Source organism: Anomalospiza imberbis, chromosome Z (genome assembly GCF_031753505.1).
Source record: "Anomalospiza imberbis isolate Cuckoo-Finch-1a 21T00152 chromosome Z, ASM3175350v1, whole genome shotgun sequence".
Lineage (NCBI taxonomy): Eukaryota > Metazoa > Chordata > Aves > Passeriformes > Viduidae > Anomalospiza > Anomalospiza imberbis.
In genome coordinates, this window is record NC_089721.1 from 382,222 (window position 1) to 396,797 (window position 14,576).

The following is a 14,576-nucleotide window of genomic DNA, read 5'->3' on the forward strand; positions in this document are numbered from 1 at the left end:
GCAAGGCCGTGTTGGATGGTACTTGGAGCAACCTGGGACAGTAGGAGGTGTCCCTGCACGTGGGGACTGAATGACCCTAAAAGGTCCCCTGCAACCCAAAACCCTTCTGGGATTCTGTGGTTCTCAATGGGACAGGAGTTCTCCCACTCTCCCTTACTACATTCGGGTGCTGAATTGCTCCTGTTTTGGAGGGGAAGGTGGAATGCACAAGTTGCAGCTGCTCCAGGAACCAGTCCCTAACCCAGGGCCGTCACTGTGCTTGCTCAGTCCCAAATTCCATGTCCTCTGAAGGTCTGTCAGCTCCAGGAGAATCTCAAGTTCAGGATGAAATCCTGCCAAAGCAGTTCTAGATCAGAACAAAAAAGCAGTGTGATTTTAGGGCTATAACACCTACACAATTGCTGGAACTGGGTCTTGTCTATAAACCCTCCCACGAGGTTTCTACAGCTACTGGCATTTGGGATGATAGTTTTGACATCTGGACAACCACAGCAGCAGAAAGGATGTCAGAAAGTGCTGGGGCAGCAGTGCAGCCCCACTGGTTGCTGATCTCCATCCAGAGCTGCTGTCTCGTGGCAAGGTTTGCAGGATCACTGCTATCAAGGATGATAACCACACAGTTCTGTTTGGTTTGGGATTTCAGTGGGATAGCTTGAGGTGATGAGGTTGCTCTCTCTGGTTTGTAAGTTTCTGGGCTCACTCGGGAAGATCTTAAATATGGCATAGTCTGCTTTGAAGGCTGTATGAGATAGAGAAGCTGTTTCCCATCTCTTTTTTATGAGATAGAAAAGCTGTTTTCCCCCACAGAAACTTCTGCAGGCTGGAGTATGATAAATAAAGCTTTGAGATGGAGCCCTGTGGGTGATGGTGGGTGATGGATGCCTGAGTTAGAGGATCAAACTTTCAGAAATTTGAACGAAAGGAGACTTGAGGATAAGGTTCATGAAAGATTAAGCTGGGCTTGAAAATCTGTTAGTGTGGAAGAAAAATCTCCTTCAGCTGCCTATCCAGTGCGTGGGCCAGCAGGTGCTTTCAGCCCTGGTGACACCAGCAGGGCTTTTCCACAAAGACCTGCAGGTCCTACTAGAGAGGCAGATTTGCAGGGGAAGGTGTCCATGTTCTTGGCTGAAATGCTTGTGGGAGTCTGGTGTCCTAAAATGACCATGAATCCCTTTTCTAAATGGGTGTTGCTGTCTAAATGCTGAGTAATTTACAATGTGATGATACCCTGACTCTGCTGAACTTTAGAGTGGTTTGGATCTCCTAACTCATGTGTTTTTTGAGTTTTTAATGCATTTTTCTAACCGTCAGATTTTTTTTCCCCTCAAATGAATGTTGTTCTTTCCTTTGGGAGAGGGATTGAGCTGGAAAGGCAGGGAGCCTGCATCCAGCTTCACAGCACATCCTTGACATCCTCAGAGCTTCTGTGCCGGTGCTCCTGTGGGAGACTGTCCCTCTGCATGGGATTTCTAGGGATGGGATCCAAACAGAGGGTGCAGAAGCTGTAGGGTTTTTCTTCCAACTTTCCAATGCTCAACTTTGCAGCCTCAATTCCCTGTTAACACCGAGGTGGGGGGGTACAGCACTGAAAGCCTTTCTGTATTTATTGAAATGGTGTTATTTGCTGTAGCACTAATACTGAAGTCAGTCAGAAGAGTGGATTCATGTGGCACTCCTCGGTTTGGTGGGAATGGCTTGTTCCCCCTCTTGTTTGCCACATGAAGTGTGAACACCCAGGCAACCAGCTGTGTGCTGCACTTATTCATGAACTTTAAATATTTTAATACAAACCTTGGTGCTGCAGAGGACGTAGGAGAGACCAGCAGAATGGGGAGCAGCAGAAAAACCAAAATACAGCATTTGCCCCTTGAAAATCTACTTACAAAAGCTGTCCCCAAGCTGAATGTGTCTTCCAGGGAGCCACAGCAATGGGCTGGAGTGGTGAATATGCTTATTTTTTCCACCAAATTACAGTGCACGAAAATGAATAGAGACCCAACAGGCACCGTTTTGCTTTCCCCATCAAGGTGTTGCCCTCAGTGCAGTCAGTCTGGGAAGGTAGGGCCTCCTGGCATGCACACACGTAGGGCTGACGGCTAATCTCCTTTGTTAATTAACAAATTGGGCTAGTAGATTCCCTTAATTAGCAACTTTGTGAGATCTCTCTTGGAGCTGGAGCTGTACAACAGCTCTGCCCCCGTCTGGCACTCACTGGGAGGGTTCATAAATCACGTCTTGTGTCTCGGAGGGGGAGAAGTTTCCACTCCGATATTTTTCCTCATTGCCTTTTTCCACCTGCCTCTCCATCTCTGTTTTCATTAAATCTTTCCTTGCCCTGTTGCTGAGACCATGAGCCTGCAGCAGCTGGTATTTCCAAAGAGTCCTGGGATGCCACATTCCTTGAGTGGCGAGGGCTAGAGGCGCAGATTGGCTCAGCCAACACGGATCGAGCACAGTGGGGGCTCTCTCCAGGGACACATCCATCACTGAGGGCCACACCACGTCTTTAATGTAAGCATTTGTTGTCCCAGGCACTAGATTCTGTTGCTTTAAAGACTGTAAAGCCCAGTTTTTGGGAAGGGGATGGGTTAAGCATCCTCTGCTTGGCACAGGTGGCACCAGCTGCAGGGGCAGTGCTGGGCGTGAAGAGGGGAAGCAGTCCCAGGTTTCCTCAAGGACTGTGCGGGTGATAAAAGCACAAAACCAGCTCATTTCTCCCATTCCCCTTTTTCTTTTGCCATTTGGCATTGCATTTCCCCAGGGACTCTGGCATTTTGTGTGGTGATGGCAGTGTCACCTGGAAGTACCTGGGGAATAACTGCATCACCAGGGTAACAGCAGGGTGGTCCTCAGGAAGTGGCAGAAGTACTGATTATTTTGGAAAGAAAGGGCTTCATTTATTCAGTGTTTAAAGACTGTTCTGCCAGCTCCTACAGTGCCTATTGCCTGAACAATTATTTAGTCACATATTTATCATTACAGCAGCTTACTCATTGAACACAGGAAGCATTCCCACTTCTCCCCTTGGTTTAATCCTTACACTCATGTGTCAGAGACTTTTTTTTTCCCTTCCCCCTTCCAACTGTGCCTTAAAAATAGAAATATAAAACACATAATTCCCAGAGGTAGCTCAAAATACCCTCTTTGGGTTTTAAGAGCAAGCCTGGCTCCCCGTGCCTGTCCCTGGGTGTTGTGTGCTTCAGCCTCAGGGGCTCTGCTGGCTCCCTGCTCCTTACCTGTAGTTTGTCTTACTAAAACTGCATATTTTTTCCTTTCTAATTGTGACTAAAAAGCTAATTTTGGGCCTGTTTTGGAGCTGATCTGTGGCAGGGTAGGATAATGTTTTGGAAGTCCTGGTGAAGAGGTGGATCACTGAGTCCAGCACCAAGGACCCTCTAAGGTTCCTCTAAGGAATGTGGAGTTAGAGCTGAAATCACTGTTTTTCCCCTTCTTCCTTCCAGAAATTGCTTACTCACGTATGTCTAATTTTTGTGCTAACAGGGATGCAGTGCAGAAGCTATAATTGCAAATTTAATACCTTCTTTTTCTGCCCTATTAAATTCCATTAAAAGTAGCATGCTGGGTCTTTTAAGATGGCAGCTACTGTTTCTTCATCACCTTTGCAGCAAATGTGTTTGGAACTTAATATTTCATAATATTTTTCCCCAGGAGAAGCTGTTACATTTCCTGTTTCAGACAGGGCTGATGGGCAGGAAGCTGCAGTCATGCCAAATGTCTCATTCCTGTGTATCAGGAGGGACCTCTTGAATCCCTCGAGTTGTGCCAAGGGAAGAAAGATGTTTTGAGGAAAAAAGTGCAGGTCTGGGATAGGAGGAATGGAAGGGATGGTTGAGTGATCCCTGTTGCACGGATGGTACCGTTGCAGGAAAAAAAAAAAAAATAGAAGAAGATTTTGAGACAAAGAAATGCCTAATGCTGATTTATTCATTGCTTTGCAGGTTTGAAACTTGTGAAGTGAATAGCTTTGAACAGTTCTGTATCAACTATGCCAACGAAAAGCTCCAGCAGCAGTTCAACTTGGTAAGGTCAGCTTGGAAATGTTCCATAAAATCGAGCAGAAAATGTAACCAGGCAGGATTGTGGTGTGTCTGGCTCCTGCTTAACAGCATTTACCTGCAGCTTGGGCAGATCATGTGGTCCTTGGAATGCCCCTCTCCCAGATATTTCACTGCAGTGGTTCTAGATGTTCCTATCAAGTTGAAAAATGTTGCTTGGTTGATGTATAAACTTGAGCCTAGGAATGGATTTTGCATGTGGTTTGTGCAAAGGCTCACATATTGCTCTGATAAGTATGTAATCTGCCTTTTTCTTGGTGCTGTTTCTATCCTAAAACAAAACCTGGATGGTTTCATGCTGGTTTCCAGTGTGAATTAAAATAAGTTATGGGTGTGGAAACCTTCCCATTAAGCATGGTTTAAACATGTGAGATGAAAACTCTATATTAAGTAACAGAATTAGAAATACTCCACACTTTTCATGTGGACATGCCTCAAAAAACCCAGAAGTTTTCCTATTGTATTAGAAACAAGCATTTACCTTCACTGGAAACGGGACGAGTAAGGAGTTGTCTTCTGCTTCAGTTGTAAGGAGGGAAAAAAATACTGTTAATTTCAGGATACAGGGGAAAACTTGTTAAATTTGAGCATTTAAGTACTGCAGATTAGTTTGGCCCTTTGAAGCCATATCTTATGCGTGGACATGAGCATTTGCAGTCTATCTAATGCATCAGATAGATCACTGCTGCTAAAAATGAAAAGTAAATTATGGATTGTATTTGCACTATTCATATCTTACTTGGTATGTCTAACTATCACTTCTGAAGCTTATAAATTCAAGCTCCAAGATGTTCGAAGAGATTTTAAAAAGCAATCTTTGAAGGGGAAAAAAATTGCATTTGAAAAATCATTTTTTAATATGCTTTAGAGTATCTCAGAAACAGCCAGAGATAATTTATCTGCTTGGGCAGAGACCTGAGATACGTAAGCCTTGCAACGATTTTTTTTTTTTTTTTTTTTATTGTAGGTTTTTTAAAATAAGAATTCTCAATAGAAGTGTCCCTGAGTCAGTCAGATGCTGCTGCTGATACGCCTTGTGGGAGGATGGGTGCTCTTTGTGAAGCCCTGCTCGCAGATGGGGACACGGGCTCCCCGCCCTGGCTGGGCTCCCAGCTTGTGAACCTGCTTCAGGTCACTGCTCTAATCAGCAGAGCAATAGAGCAGAGGAGGATTTTTGTCAGCCCAAGAGATATATGTGTCACTGCCACACCAGCATATGGCTCCCACCTTGTCGCAGCGACAGCTTCAGTCACTTTGTAGTGAAAGTCATTTCAAGCCTTGTTTTTCCCTGCGCCGTGGTTTCCCAGTGTAATGGTTTTGTTTTCCTGGCCAGGAAAATGGGCTAAATGGCTAAATGGGCCCAGGAATATGGGATAAATGCACGTGTGAACGTACAGGCTGTATGTGAGGGCACCTAGAGCCTCTCTGGCTTCTGGATGTGCTCATGGAATGCTGAAGTCCAGCAGGGACAAGGGGAAGGGGCTGTGCTCTGCTGGCTGGGCTCACACTCAATGGCTCTGCTTTCTCCCACTCCCAGCACGTGTTTAAACTGGAACAAGAGGAGTACATGAAGGAGACAATCCCTTGGACTCTCATAGACTTCTACGACAACCAGCCCTGCATTGACCTGATAGAATCCAAGCTTGGGATCCTGGACCTGCTGAATGAAGAGTGCAAGGTAAAGAGGGCCTCCCACTTTTTGGCCCTTTGGTGTCTTTGTTTCCGTAAAAGATCAAAGAATGGGCTTTAACCTCTGGTGTCATGCAGGTGGGTAAACATCTCCTTTCACACGTGTTGCTGCTGTGTTCATGCAAGAGTAGGCTTGAGCTGGCATTTGCTTTGGTTTGTGACATTCAGAGCCTCCTGGGCAGGTGTTTGCTCCAAACCTGGGTACCTGCACTCACCATGTGCAGCCAGTGCTCGTATGTCTGGCCTGGCTGTACTGAGGGATAGCTGTTGATTGAGACCTGATGTCTTTGGCATTGCCCAAAAGGAGCTGGAGCTCCTCTCAAGCCTTATTTTTTCTCAGGGGAAACCTGAGTCCTCTTGTAACAGCTCTTTAAGGTAAAACTCATTGCATTTAGTGTGCAGATTTCAGAGTCATAATGTTAGAGAGCAGTTTGCTGTCTTTTGCCCTCTCTCTCTCTCTCATACTGGCCAAAGTGAAATCTTGCTTGAAATTTGAGAAGAAAAGCCAGAGTGGCAAAGCTTGATGACAATCCAGAAGAAAGGTTGGACTCCTTGTTCACACATTGTTCAGTCGTGAAGAATCAAATATAGACAGGAACAAGGAATGTCAGAGGGCATGTTTCCTTGGAAGGCTGGGATGCCTGTTTTGAAGCTGGGCATGTCCTGTTGGAAGGGGATGGGGACTGCCTTCCTGCTGGGTGTGGCTTCCTTGAGCAGCCTCAGCCTGGTGTTGCTGTGGGGTGACCCACGTTGTCCTCAGGAAGGGTTTCCACTGAGACTTGGATGTATTCTGTGCCAGGGAATGCCTTTCTGACTGTGGGAGGGCTCTGAGGGTTTCTGAACAAAGGCAGGGAAGAGTGAGACAAAGTGTTGGGAGAGCTGAAGTGGATAAAGGGCCCACCTCACCACCGAGGTGATAAGAAGGACCCAAGGAATTCCTGTGGTGTTTGTGTGATCCATGAGCACAGGACAGATCTGGTGGCTCAAGAACACGAGTGTTGTGGTGTGTCAGAGGGAAAGGGCTGGGGTCCACTGTTCAGACTGGTTTTCCAGGACAAGGACGTAGCACCTGTGTTTGTCTGGAAGGTGGGTGACCTGTGAAGTGTTTGCTGCCCTCCAGGTACCAGGGCTGCCTTCCCAGGCACGGTAGGGCTGTCCCAGCCTTTACATCCCACAGGCTCAGCCCTGGTCTGACCTACAGACACTTTGGCTGCATCTTTGGGGTGAGCCAGAGTTGGGGCTTTGCCCTTTTCAAGTCTGCACTCAGGAAATCTCCTTAAAAATGAGAAAAAATTTGACTTAATTTGATGTCCTTAAGCACAGTATCTCAGCCAGTGCTGGCTGGGAAGGAGGCCAGATTATTTGCTTGATATTCAGCATCATTTCATCTGGTCTCTGTGCTATTAAGCCAGTTAAATTCTGCAGGGCTCCAACTGTCTCCTGGATGCTGTCACGACCATAAGTGAAGTTTCCCTGGTGTTGGGAGTGACACCCTTGGCTCCTCTCTGGAGCACCTGGCACTGATTGCTGCTGATGACGCTGCAGCTCCCATGTACCAGTAGTAGATTTACCTGGTACTACTTTTTTCATCCATACTTATTTTTTGACAAAAAAACCCCACCAAACCAAAAAAAAAAAAAAAAAAAAAAGAAAACCAAAACCCAAAAACCACCAACAACAAAAAACCAAAACAAAACAAAATAAAAACCTAAAAAACCAACCAAAGAAAAGAATCCCAACCCCCCCACAAGATCTATTCCCTCCCCCTTCTCATCAAATGCCAATTATCTGGGTGTTTACCTGTCAGTAGGGGATGCTGTCATTAGTCACAGGCCCTTATTACCAACCCTGTAATCGCCTCTTTTATAACAACCTGCAAGTGTTCTCCAGATTTATGAAAATTTCAGCAAAACCTGTCAGCTGCAAGCAGCAGTTTATGGATGAAAGCCTTCACCCCCACAGCAGTGTTTCAGCTCCTGGGGTGGGACCACAATAAGGTAATTGCATGCCACCTTGTTAGAACCTATGGCAGCGGATGAAAGCACTCTGGGACGTGAAACAGCATCAGGGGAATATTTGGTACATAATGAAGCATTGGTGCAAATGCAGAGGGTTTGTCACTAATGTTCTTGCTTCACAGTATGGGGTTTTTTTCCAATCCTTAATGTGTGGTTGGGGAGGAGGTGGCTGGGTACTTGCTGAAGCAGTTCAGGAAGTGTAGGTCATAGGAGAGTCATGCTGCCGTTTAGGGAAAAATTGATGTTAGAATTGGCAGTGAAAGAGAAGGGTCTTGAGCTGGGATTGGAGTGTTAAGGACTAAACCTGTCTCCTGAAAGCTAATGAGAAAAACCCTCCTTCTTAAAACAGACTTTAGGACATAGAATCTTGGAATAACGGAATCACAGAATGGTTTGGTGTGGACCTTAAAGATCATCCTGCTCCACCCCCTGCCCCACCCCTTCTCCTGTCCCAGGCTGCTCCAAGCCCAGTCCAATATCCCATCTAACCCTGCCCTCTGGCAGTGGAAGCCATCGCCTGTGTCCTGTCACTCCACGTCTTTGTGAAAAATCCCTCTCCAGGAGGGAGATGTTTATGGATAGAAGAAGAGAGAGATGTTTATGTTTGGGTTTTTAAAAGCAGCTTTGTAATATAGGAGTTGGAAGCTGTTCTAGAATTATTAAGGTCGGAGTTGGCTTCTGGAGCTCATTTGGTCCTTTGTCCTGTTACATCCTTGGTCTGCCCAGGAACCCTTATTATACCAGAGATTATAACTCTCTGGACTGTGACCTGTGTCCCCTGCTGAGGGACTCTAAAGTCCTTGAAGAGCCTTTTCCCTGTTTTCTGCACTGGAGTTTCACCTGCCCGGATCTGAAGCTTTTAGGACCGCTTGGTTTTGCTCTGATGCCAGAGAACAATGAAAGTTCATGTCCCCTGTTCAGAAGAAGTTCTGCCCAAGGCCGCCACGGTGGGCTGTAGCACAAACTGATGGGCCCAAAGAGGTGGGAAAGGGCAGAAGGGCATCCAGGAGAACCTCCCCTTGGTGAGCTGTGCAGGGTGGGTGCAGTCACCATGGGGCCAAGGGGGAAATAATCTGGGAAAGGAGTAGAGCCTGTCAGAAGAAATGAAGGATGGGGGCTGTCTTCTCCAAATCCGGTTGTGGGAAGATTCTTTGGATATCTGGACTAGATTTAGGGTGTGGTTGTACTTGTGGAGGGAGTTACTTTGATGGATGGGACAGCACACTTTGGAAGACTTTGAATTCTAAGGAAACATGTGGAATGACTTACACTCTCTGAAGAGGAGCAGCCAGCTGGGGTTGGTTTTTCAAGAGATTTAAGTTATCCTTAGAGAAAACAGAAAACCTTCAGAAATGCAGTTGAGCCTCTGTTAAAGCTGGGTGAGCTGTCCTGCTTTTCAGACTGAAGCTACATGCCATGTGGGCGTGCTGCCTGTCTTCCAGATGCTTCCCGAGAGGCTTGGACAATGCTCTCTGGCACAGGGTGGCAGTTTTGGGGCTGTCCTGTGCAGGGCCAGGAGCTGGACATTGCTGGTCCTTGTGGATCCCTTCCAGCTCAGGATATCCTGTGGTTCTGTGGTTCTGTTTGGGAGTACAGTCAGAGGTTACTGTGGATGCCCAGGTTGCTCCATAAGATGTCCTGCTAGCTACCTCACTGTTTCCTGGCTTTTGCCTTGGCATGGGAGTGAGAATGAAAAACTTAACGAAAAAACAAGTGTTAGTTTCCCTTAAGTACAACCAGAAGGGCTCAATCAGGAGCAGGCTGATTGGGAGAATTCACATGCCACTGTTGTCGCTGTTGCCCAAGATTTGTGAGGGATTTTTGTGCTCGTGGAGCAGCCTGGCCCTCAGGCTGCCTAAGGGGGAGGTGTCTCACCAACCACCCCAGCTCCCTCATGTTCTTGAGCTCCTCTGTGGCTCCATTCTGTGTTCCATGGCACGTCGCCAATGTGTTATGCTGCTGAAGTGCCAAATGCATTTTCTAGCGCTGTTCAGAAGATGCTCTTTGACCTTTGCTGTGTCCTTCTGTCAAGTGCCAGGAACGCTGCACTCCGCTTCTGGCCCGCTGCTTTTCCATCCCGCTTCTCTCCGTGCATCGCTGCAGACTTGGGGATCTGAGCAAATGTGTTTTCCTTGTCTGGGCTCATTAGCTTTTTGGACATCAGGAATTAGCACATGGCTTTCCTGTCCAGGGGGATTTCTGCTCCACGAGCAGATACAGAGAGGTTGGAGCCCTGAGCTTTCCTCTCGGGCGGGCCGCCCGACGCGCGGGCAGAGCAGCCTCCCCTACGTCATGCTGTCAGCTCTGATGACTTTAAAGTCAGGCACATCACTTGCAGTGGAACGTGTTTCTGGAGTGCAGAGGCAGCCCACACTCTCTTCAGGCTTTAACTTATATTGGAGAGCTAAGGAGTAAAGAAGTAAAATGTGAGTAGCTCCTACTGTGTTTTCAGAGGGTTGACTTTTAGATCATTAGGTTTGAATCACAGAATCCCTGAATGGTTTGGGTGGGAAGGAACCTTGAAGCTCATCAGTGCCACCCCCTGCCATGGGCAGGGACTCCTTCCACTATCCCAGGTTGCTCCAAGCCCCATCCAGCCTGGTCATGGACACTTCCAGGGATGGAGCAGTCACAGCTTTGCTGGATAACCTGTGCCAGACCCTCACAGGGAGGAATTTCTTCATAATATCTAATCTTAATCTACCCTCCTTCACCTTAAACCATTGGCCTTTGTTTCTTCTGTCCATTTAATTGTCCTTCTCTTGGAGCTGGTGGTGATGGAGGGAGTCTCAGCCTTTACTCCAGGTGGTCCCAAGCATCTCCTCACCTGGCTGGTGGGATCTTGGTCCTGGGATGCAGAATGGATCCCGTGGAGCTGGCCCTGGCTCCAGTGGGTGGGTGTGATTGTGGTTGCAGGAGCTCCTGGCAGCACCAGTGGATCCAGAGGGGAGGGGACCCTGCCTGTGACTGGGGAGGACAGAGCAGCACAGGCAGTGACCTTGTGCAATTCCTGGCATCAGCTTTATCCTGTTTAAAGATTCCGTACAAAACTTGCAAGGCTTTTCCTCTTCCCCTTCCCCTAAAAAAAGAGATGAGATAGCCCATAAATAACTTTCTCAGTTGCTCTAAGGGCCTCAAACTGCCAAGGTAATACCAAAAGCTGTTACAATAGTACAGATAATGACCTCCTTAATTTTTATCTTTGGAACTTGGTCCCTATCAGGTAATTCCCAGGCATCTAAAAATACCCAGGCTGCAGCATGGTGAGCAGGGTATGGCAGACCCTCTTTCTGGGAGGCAGGAGCGATGCCTTTGAAGTTCATCTCTGAGATAAGCAGGTTTTTCAGCAAAGTGGATGCTCTGGAAGAGAGCTGGTGTGGGATAAATGTGGCTCAGGTTGGCTGCAGTGCTCCTGCTCTGCACCTGTGGCTTAGTCCTGCACAGGAGGCACCCAGTGATACCTCCAGAAAGGATGCTTTTGCATGCAAATACTAAATATGACCCATGAAAAGAAACACATCTGCATTTATATAACCCCATAGTTTAAACATGCAAGTCTTACCTTGCATAAATAAAATATGTATATAATTGCATAGCCAAGTGCCTTTCAATATTTATATATAGCCTGTGTTATTTCTGTGTGTATCCATAATTGGCTAAACTTAAAAATTGTAAAATATAAACAAATGTGAGGGAGCACAGCTTGCGTTGAGTGGCTGCTGCATTTAACTCACTCTCATTACAGGGATTGGCAGGAGATGGTTATCCCTGTGTTCAGAACCCTTCTGGTGGGTTTTGGTTTGCTGTCATGAAATCAACGGCTGTTTCAGAGCAGCATAAAGAAATATTCCTCACCTGTCTCGTGTTTTCCATCTTCCTGTTCTCTGTCCCTATTTACTCTGTCGTTTCTCATATAAAGGCCTATGTAAAGTCCTGATGGATGATCAAGAGCTCTCTCTGTTCCTGCAAAGTTCTTCTGTGGTTTCTAGGCTTTGTCCCGTCTATGTTTAAATATTGACTGAGACTTTTCTTCTGAACCATCTCTTCTTCTAACCTAAGTATCCAATTATCCCTTTCCTTTGTTAAAAAAAAAAAAAAGTATCTGTGTGTGCGTGTTTGTGCAGCCGCAGCTGTGCTCAGCAGTGGTCCATGGGATGGGGATGAGCCCCATCAGTGGTGGCTCTCAGACCCCAAGAGAAACAATTTCACTCTTATGTAGATCAGAACTTCATGCAGGTGGTCTCATGTGGCAGTTTCTGGAAACGATTCCATCACCTAAAACAGCATTAAAAAATAATGTTGGTGCCTTAATGTATCTTAAGTGCAAAAATACTTCTTTAATAATTCTGTTTTAATTAGTGGGGGTTTTTTGTTGTTATTTGGGTGTGGGTTTTTTTGTTTTTGTGTGTGTGTGTGTATGTATTTGGAGTTTTGTTTCATTTTGGGGTTTTTTGTTTGGTTCTAGGTTTGTTTCTGTTGGGGCTTTTTGTTTGATTTTTTGGGAGTGGAGGTTTTGGGGGTTTTTTGTTGGTTTTTGATTTGGTTTTGTTTGTTTTGATTTTTGTGGGGGTTTTTTTTTGTTGGTTTTTTTGTTTGTTTTGTTTCAGGGTTTGTGGGTGCTTTTTTGTTTTGGGATAGTTTTTGTTTGGTTTTTCTGGGGGGAGGTTTTGGGTTTTTGTTGGTTTTTGGTCTGGTTTTGTTTGTTTTGGTTTTTGTTTGTTTGTGTGTTTTTGTTTGTTTTTGTTTTGTTTCAGGGTTTGTGGGTGCTTTCTTTTTTGTTTTGGGGTGGTTTTTTGGTTTGTTTTTTTGGTTCATTTTGTCGGTTCGTTTTGCCTTTTTTTTTTTCCTGCAAGAGCCATTCCGGCTGCCGGAACGGAGCCAAGATTTGGGTGTTTCTTGCTGGAAACTCAGTCTCGGTGTGTTTGTCATGAAAGTAGGTGGCCACAGAGCAGCACCTGGCCCTGGCAGTGTCCCCTTTGTCCCCGTGCAGATGCCCAAGGGCACGGACCAGAACTGGGTGCAGAAGCTGTACTACCGCCACGCCACCAACCAGCACTTCCAGAAGCCGCGCATGTCCAACACCTCCTTCATCATCCTGCACTTTGCTGACAAGGTACCCAGCAGGGAGCACCCAGCAGGGACAGGAAAGCCTCCTGCGGCAAAATAAATCAGTGGATAGCCCCGTGAGCTGGTCCTTGGTGCCTGGAGGGTGGGGGTTGTGGCTTAGGTGCGCAAATCTGGATCAACCCCAAGGGTTTCAGTCCCCGCAGCTGTGGCTCTGAGCTGTGAGTTGTGGATTCTCGAGGAGGGAAAAATCCTCTTTTCCAAAGCTGTGGTGAAATGGGTTTCTGTAAGGGCAGCTTGGCAGAAAATGTGTTTGTGTTTGAAGAGCGGGAGCTGTGAGTGTCAGCAAGGAACAGTGCAGGGAGGAGGTGAGAGGTGATCCCGGGCAGATCCCACCTTTTTGAGGGAGAAGATACCACTTGTGGCACTAAACTAAACCAAATCCCAGTGCCTGATGCTCGGGGGTCTTTTCCATGGGCTCCAGCTTCACTGAAGCCCTGATGTGACAGGTGTTATTCACAGCCAACAGGAATCTCAAAATCTTGAAGTTACCCCAAACACACATTTGTTAGGAAAAAATTAAAAAGATCAATCCAGGGAACTTTTTAAGAAGTGTCTGAGGAGTTGGAGAACATCCAGGTGCTGTGATGCCCTACTCCTAGGTGCTACTCCTAACCACGTTTGCCCTGGATGCCAGAGGCGCTCACCATGGCAAAGGTTGGTACTCACCTTTCCATAGGCACCTGGTTTTGCATATGGATCCTTCATAAGCAATATTTCTTAGAAAGTTTTTTTTTTTTTTTTTAATGTGGAAAAAGATAAATTTTCTTTTGTTGTCTCTATTTTTTTAATTAATTTTTTAAAAATTCCTTTGCTTTCCAACCCTCTGCAGTTTCAAAACCCAAGAGACCTACAAGAGACTTAGGCAGGGTGTATTTTGAGGTTTATTGATTAACTTAGAAGTAGTTGAGGAGTGAACATAAGAGCGTGTAGAGTTACTGATGATCCTTGCATTTTTTACCCCAGGCTTCCATACGCAGCAGTTTAATGACTAGGAAACAATCTGTGTTTGCAGTAAGGCTTTTGCTTTCACCCAGATTCACTTTGATAAAAAGTGACCATTAAATTCCAGTTGTTCCTTTCCCCTCTAAGGTTTTTGGGGTGAGCTCCCGGCAGTACAGGAGTGGTGGGAGCACCTTGTCCCTGTGTGTTTGGAATTGTCCCTCTGAGCTTCTTGCCTTTGTGTCCTGGTAGGTGGAGTACCAGAGCGAGGGGTTTCTGGAGAAGAACAGGGACACCGTGTACGAGGAGCAGATCAACATCCTGAAGGCCAGCAAGGTAAAAAAGAGCAGAGGGTCAGGGCAGCTCTCCAGGCTGGAGCTGAGCTGTGCGTCCCTGTGCCACGCCTGGCTCAGGGTGTGAATGAACGTGCTGCTGTCTCCAGCCACTGACACCGACCAAAGAGCAAAATCAGTGGGGTGTGGAGCAGGGGAGAAGCGGGGAGAGGCGGGTGCTCGGGGTTACAGTCTCAGCCATGTGTGGATGTGGGTGGTTGTCTGACGCTGTTGAGCCAGGGACAGGCGAAATGACTCGTACAATTTCAGAAGGCAAATGAGTGTTTATTCAAAAGCACTTATCTTCTTTTATAGAGAACATCGTGAACATTAATTCCACTGGTCTTAAAGTAAAAACATTTCACCTGATTGGGACACTGGGCTTAGGTCAGTGT

At 46.5% G+C, this 14,576-nt stretch overlaps 1 protein-coding gene across 1 annotated transcript in view; it reads left to right on the forward strand.

Moving 5' to 3' along the window:
- The window catches only part of MYO5B (myosin VB), a 147,008-nt gene that overhangs the window by 62,871 nt on the left and 69,561 nt on the right, over positions 1 to 14,576 (forward strand). Inside the window, exons 11-14 of the mRNA XM_068176078.1 lie at positions 3,960 to 4,041; positions 5,614 to 5,754; positions 12,774 to 12,896; positions 14,102 to 14,185. Of these exons, the coding sequence (XP_068032179.1) occupies positions 3,960 to 4,041; positions 5,614 to 5,754; positions 12,774 to 12,896; positions 14,102 to 14,185 (430 nt within the window). The remainder of the gene's footprint in view (positions 1 to 3,959; positions 4,042 to 5,613; positions 5,755 to 12,773; positions 12,897 to 14,101; positions 14,186 to 14,576) is intronic.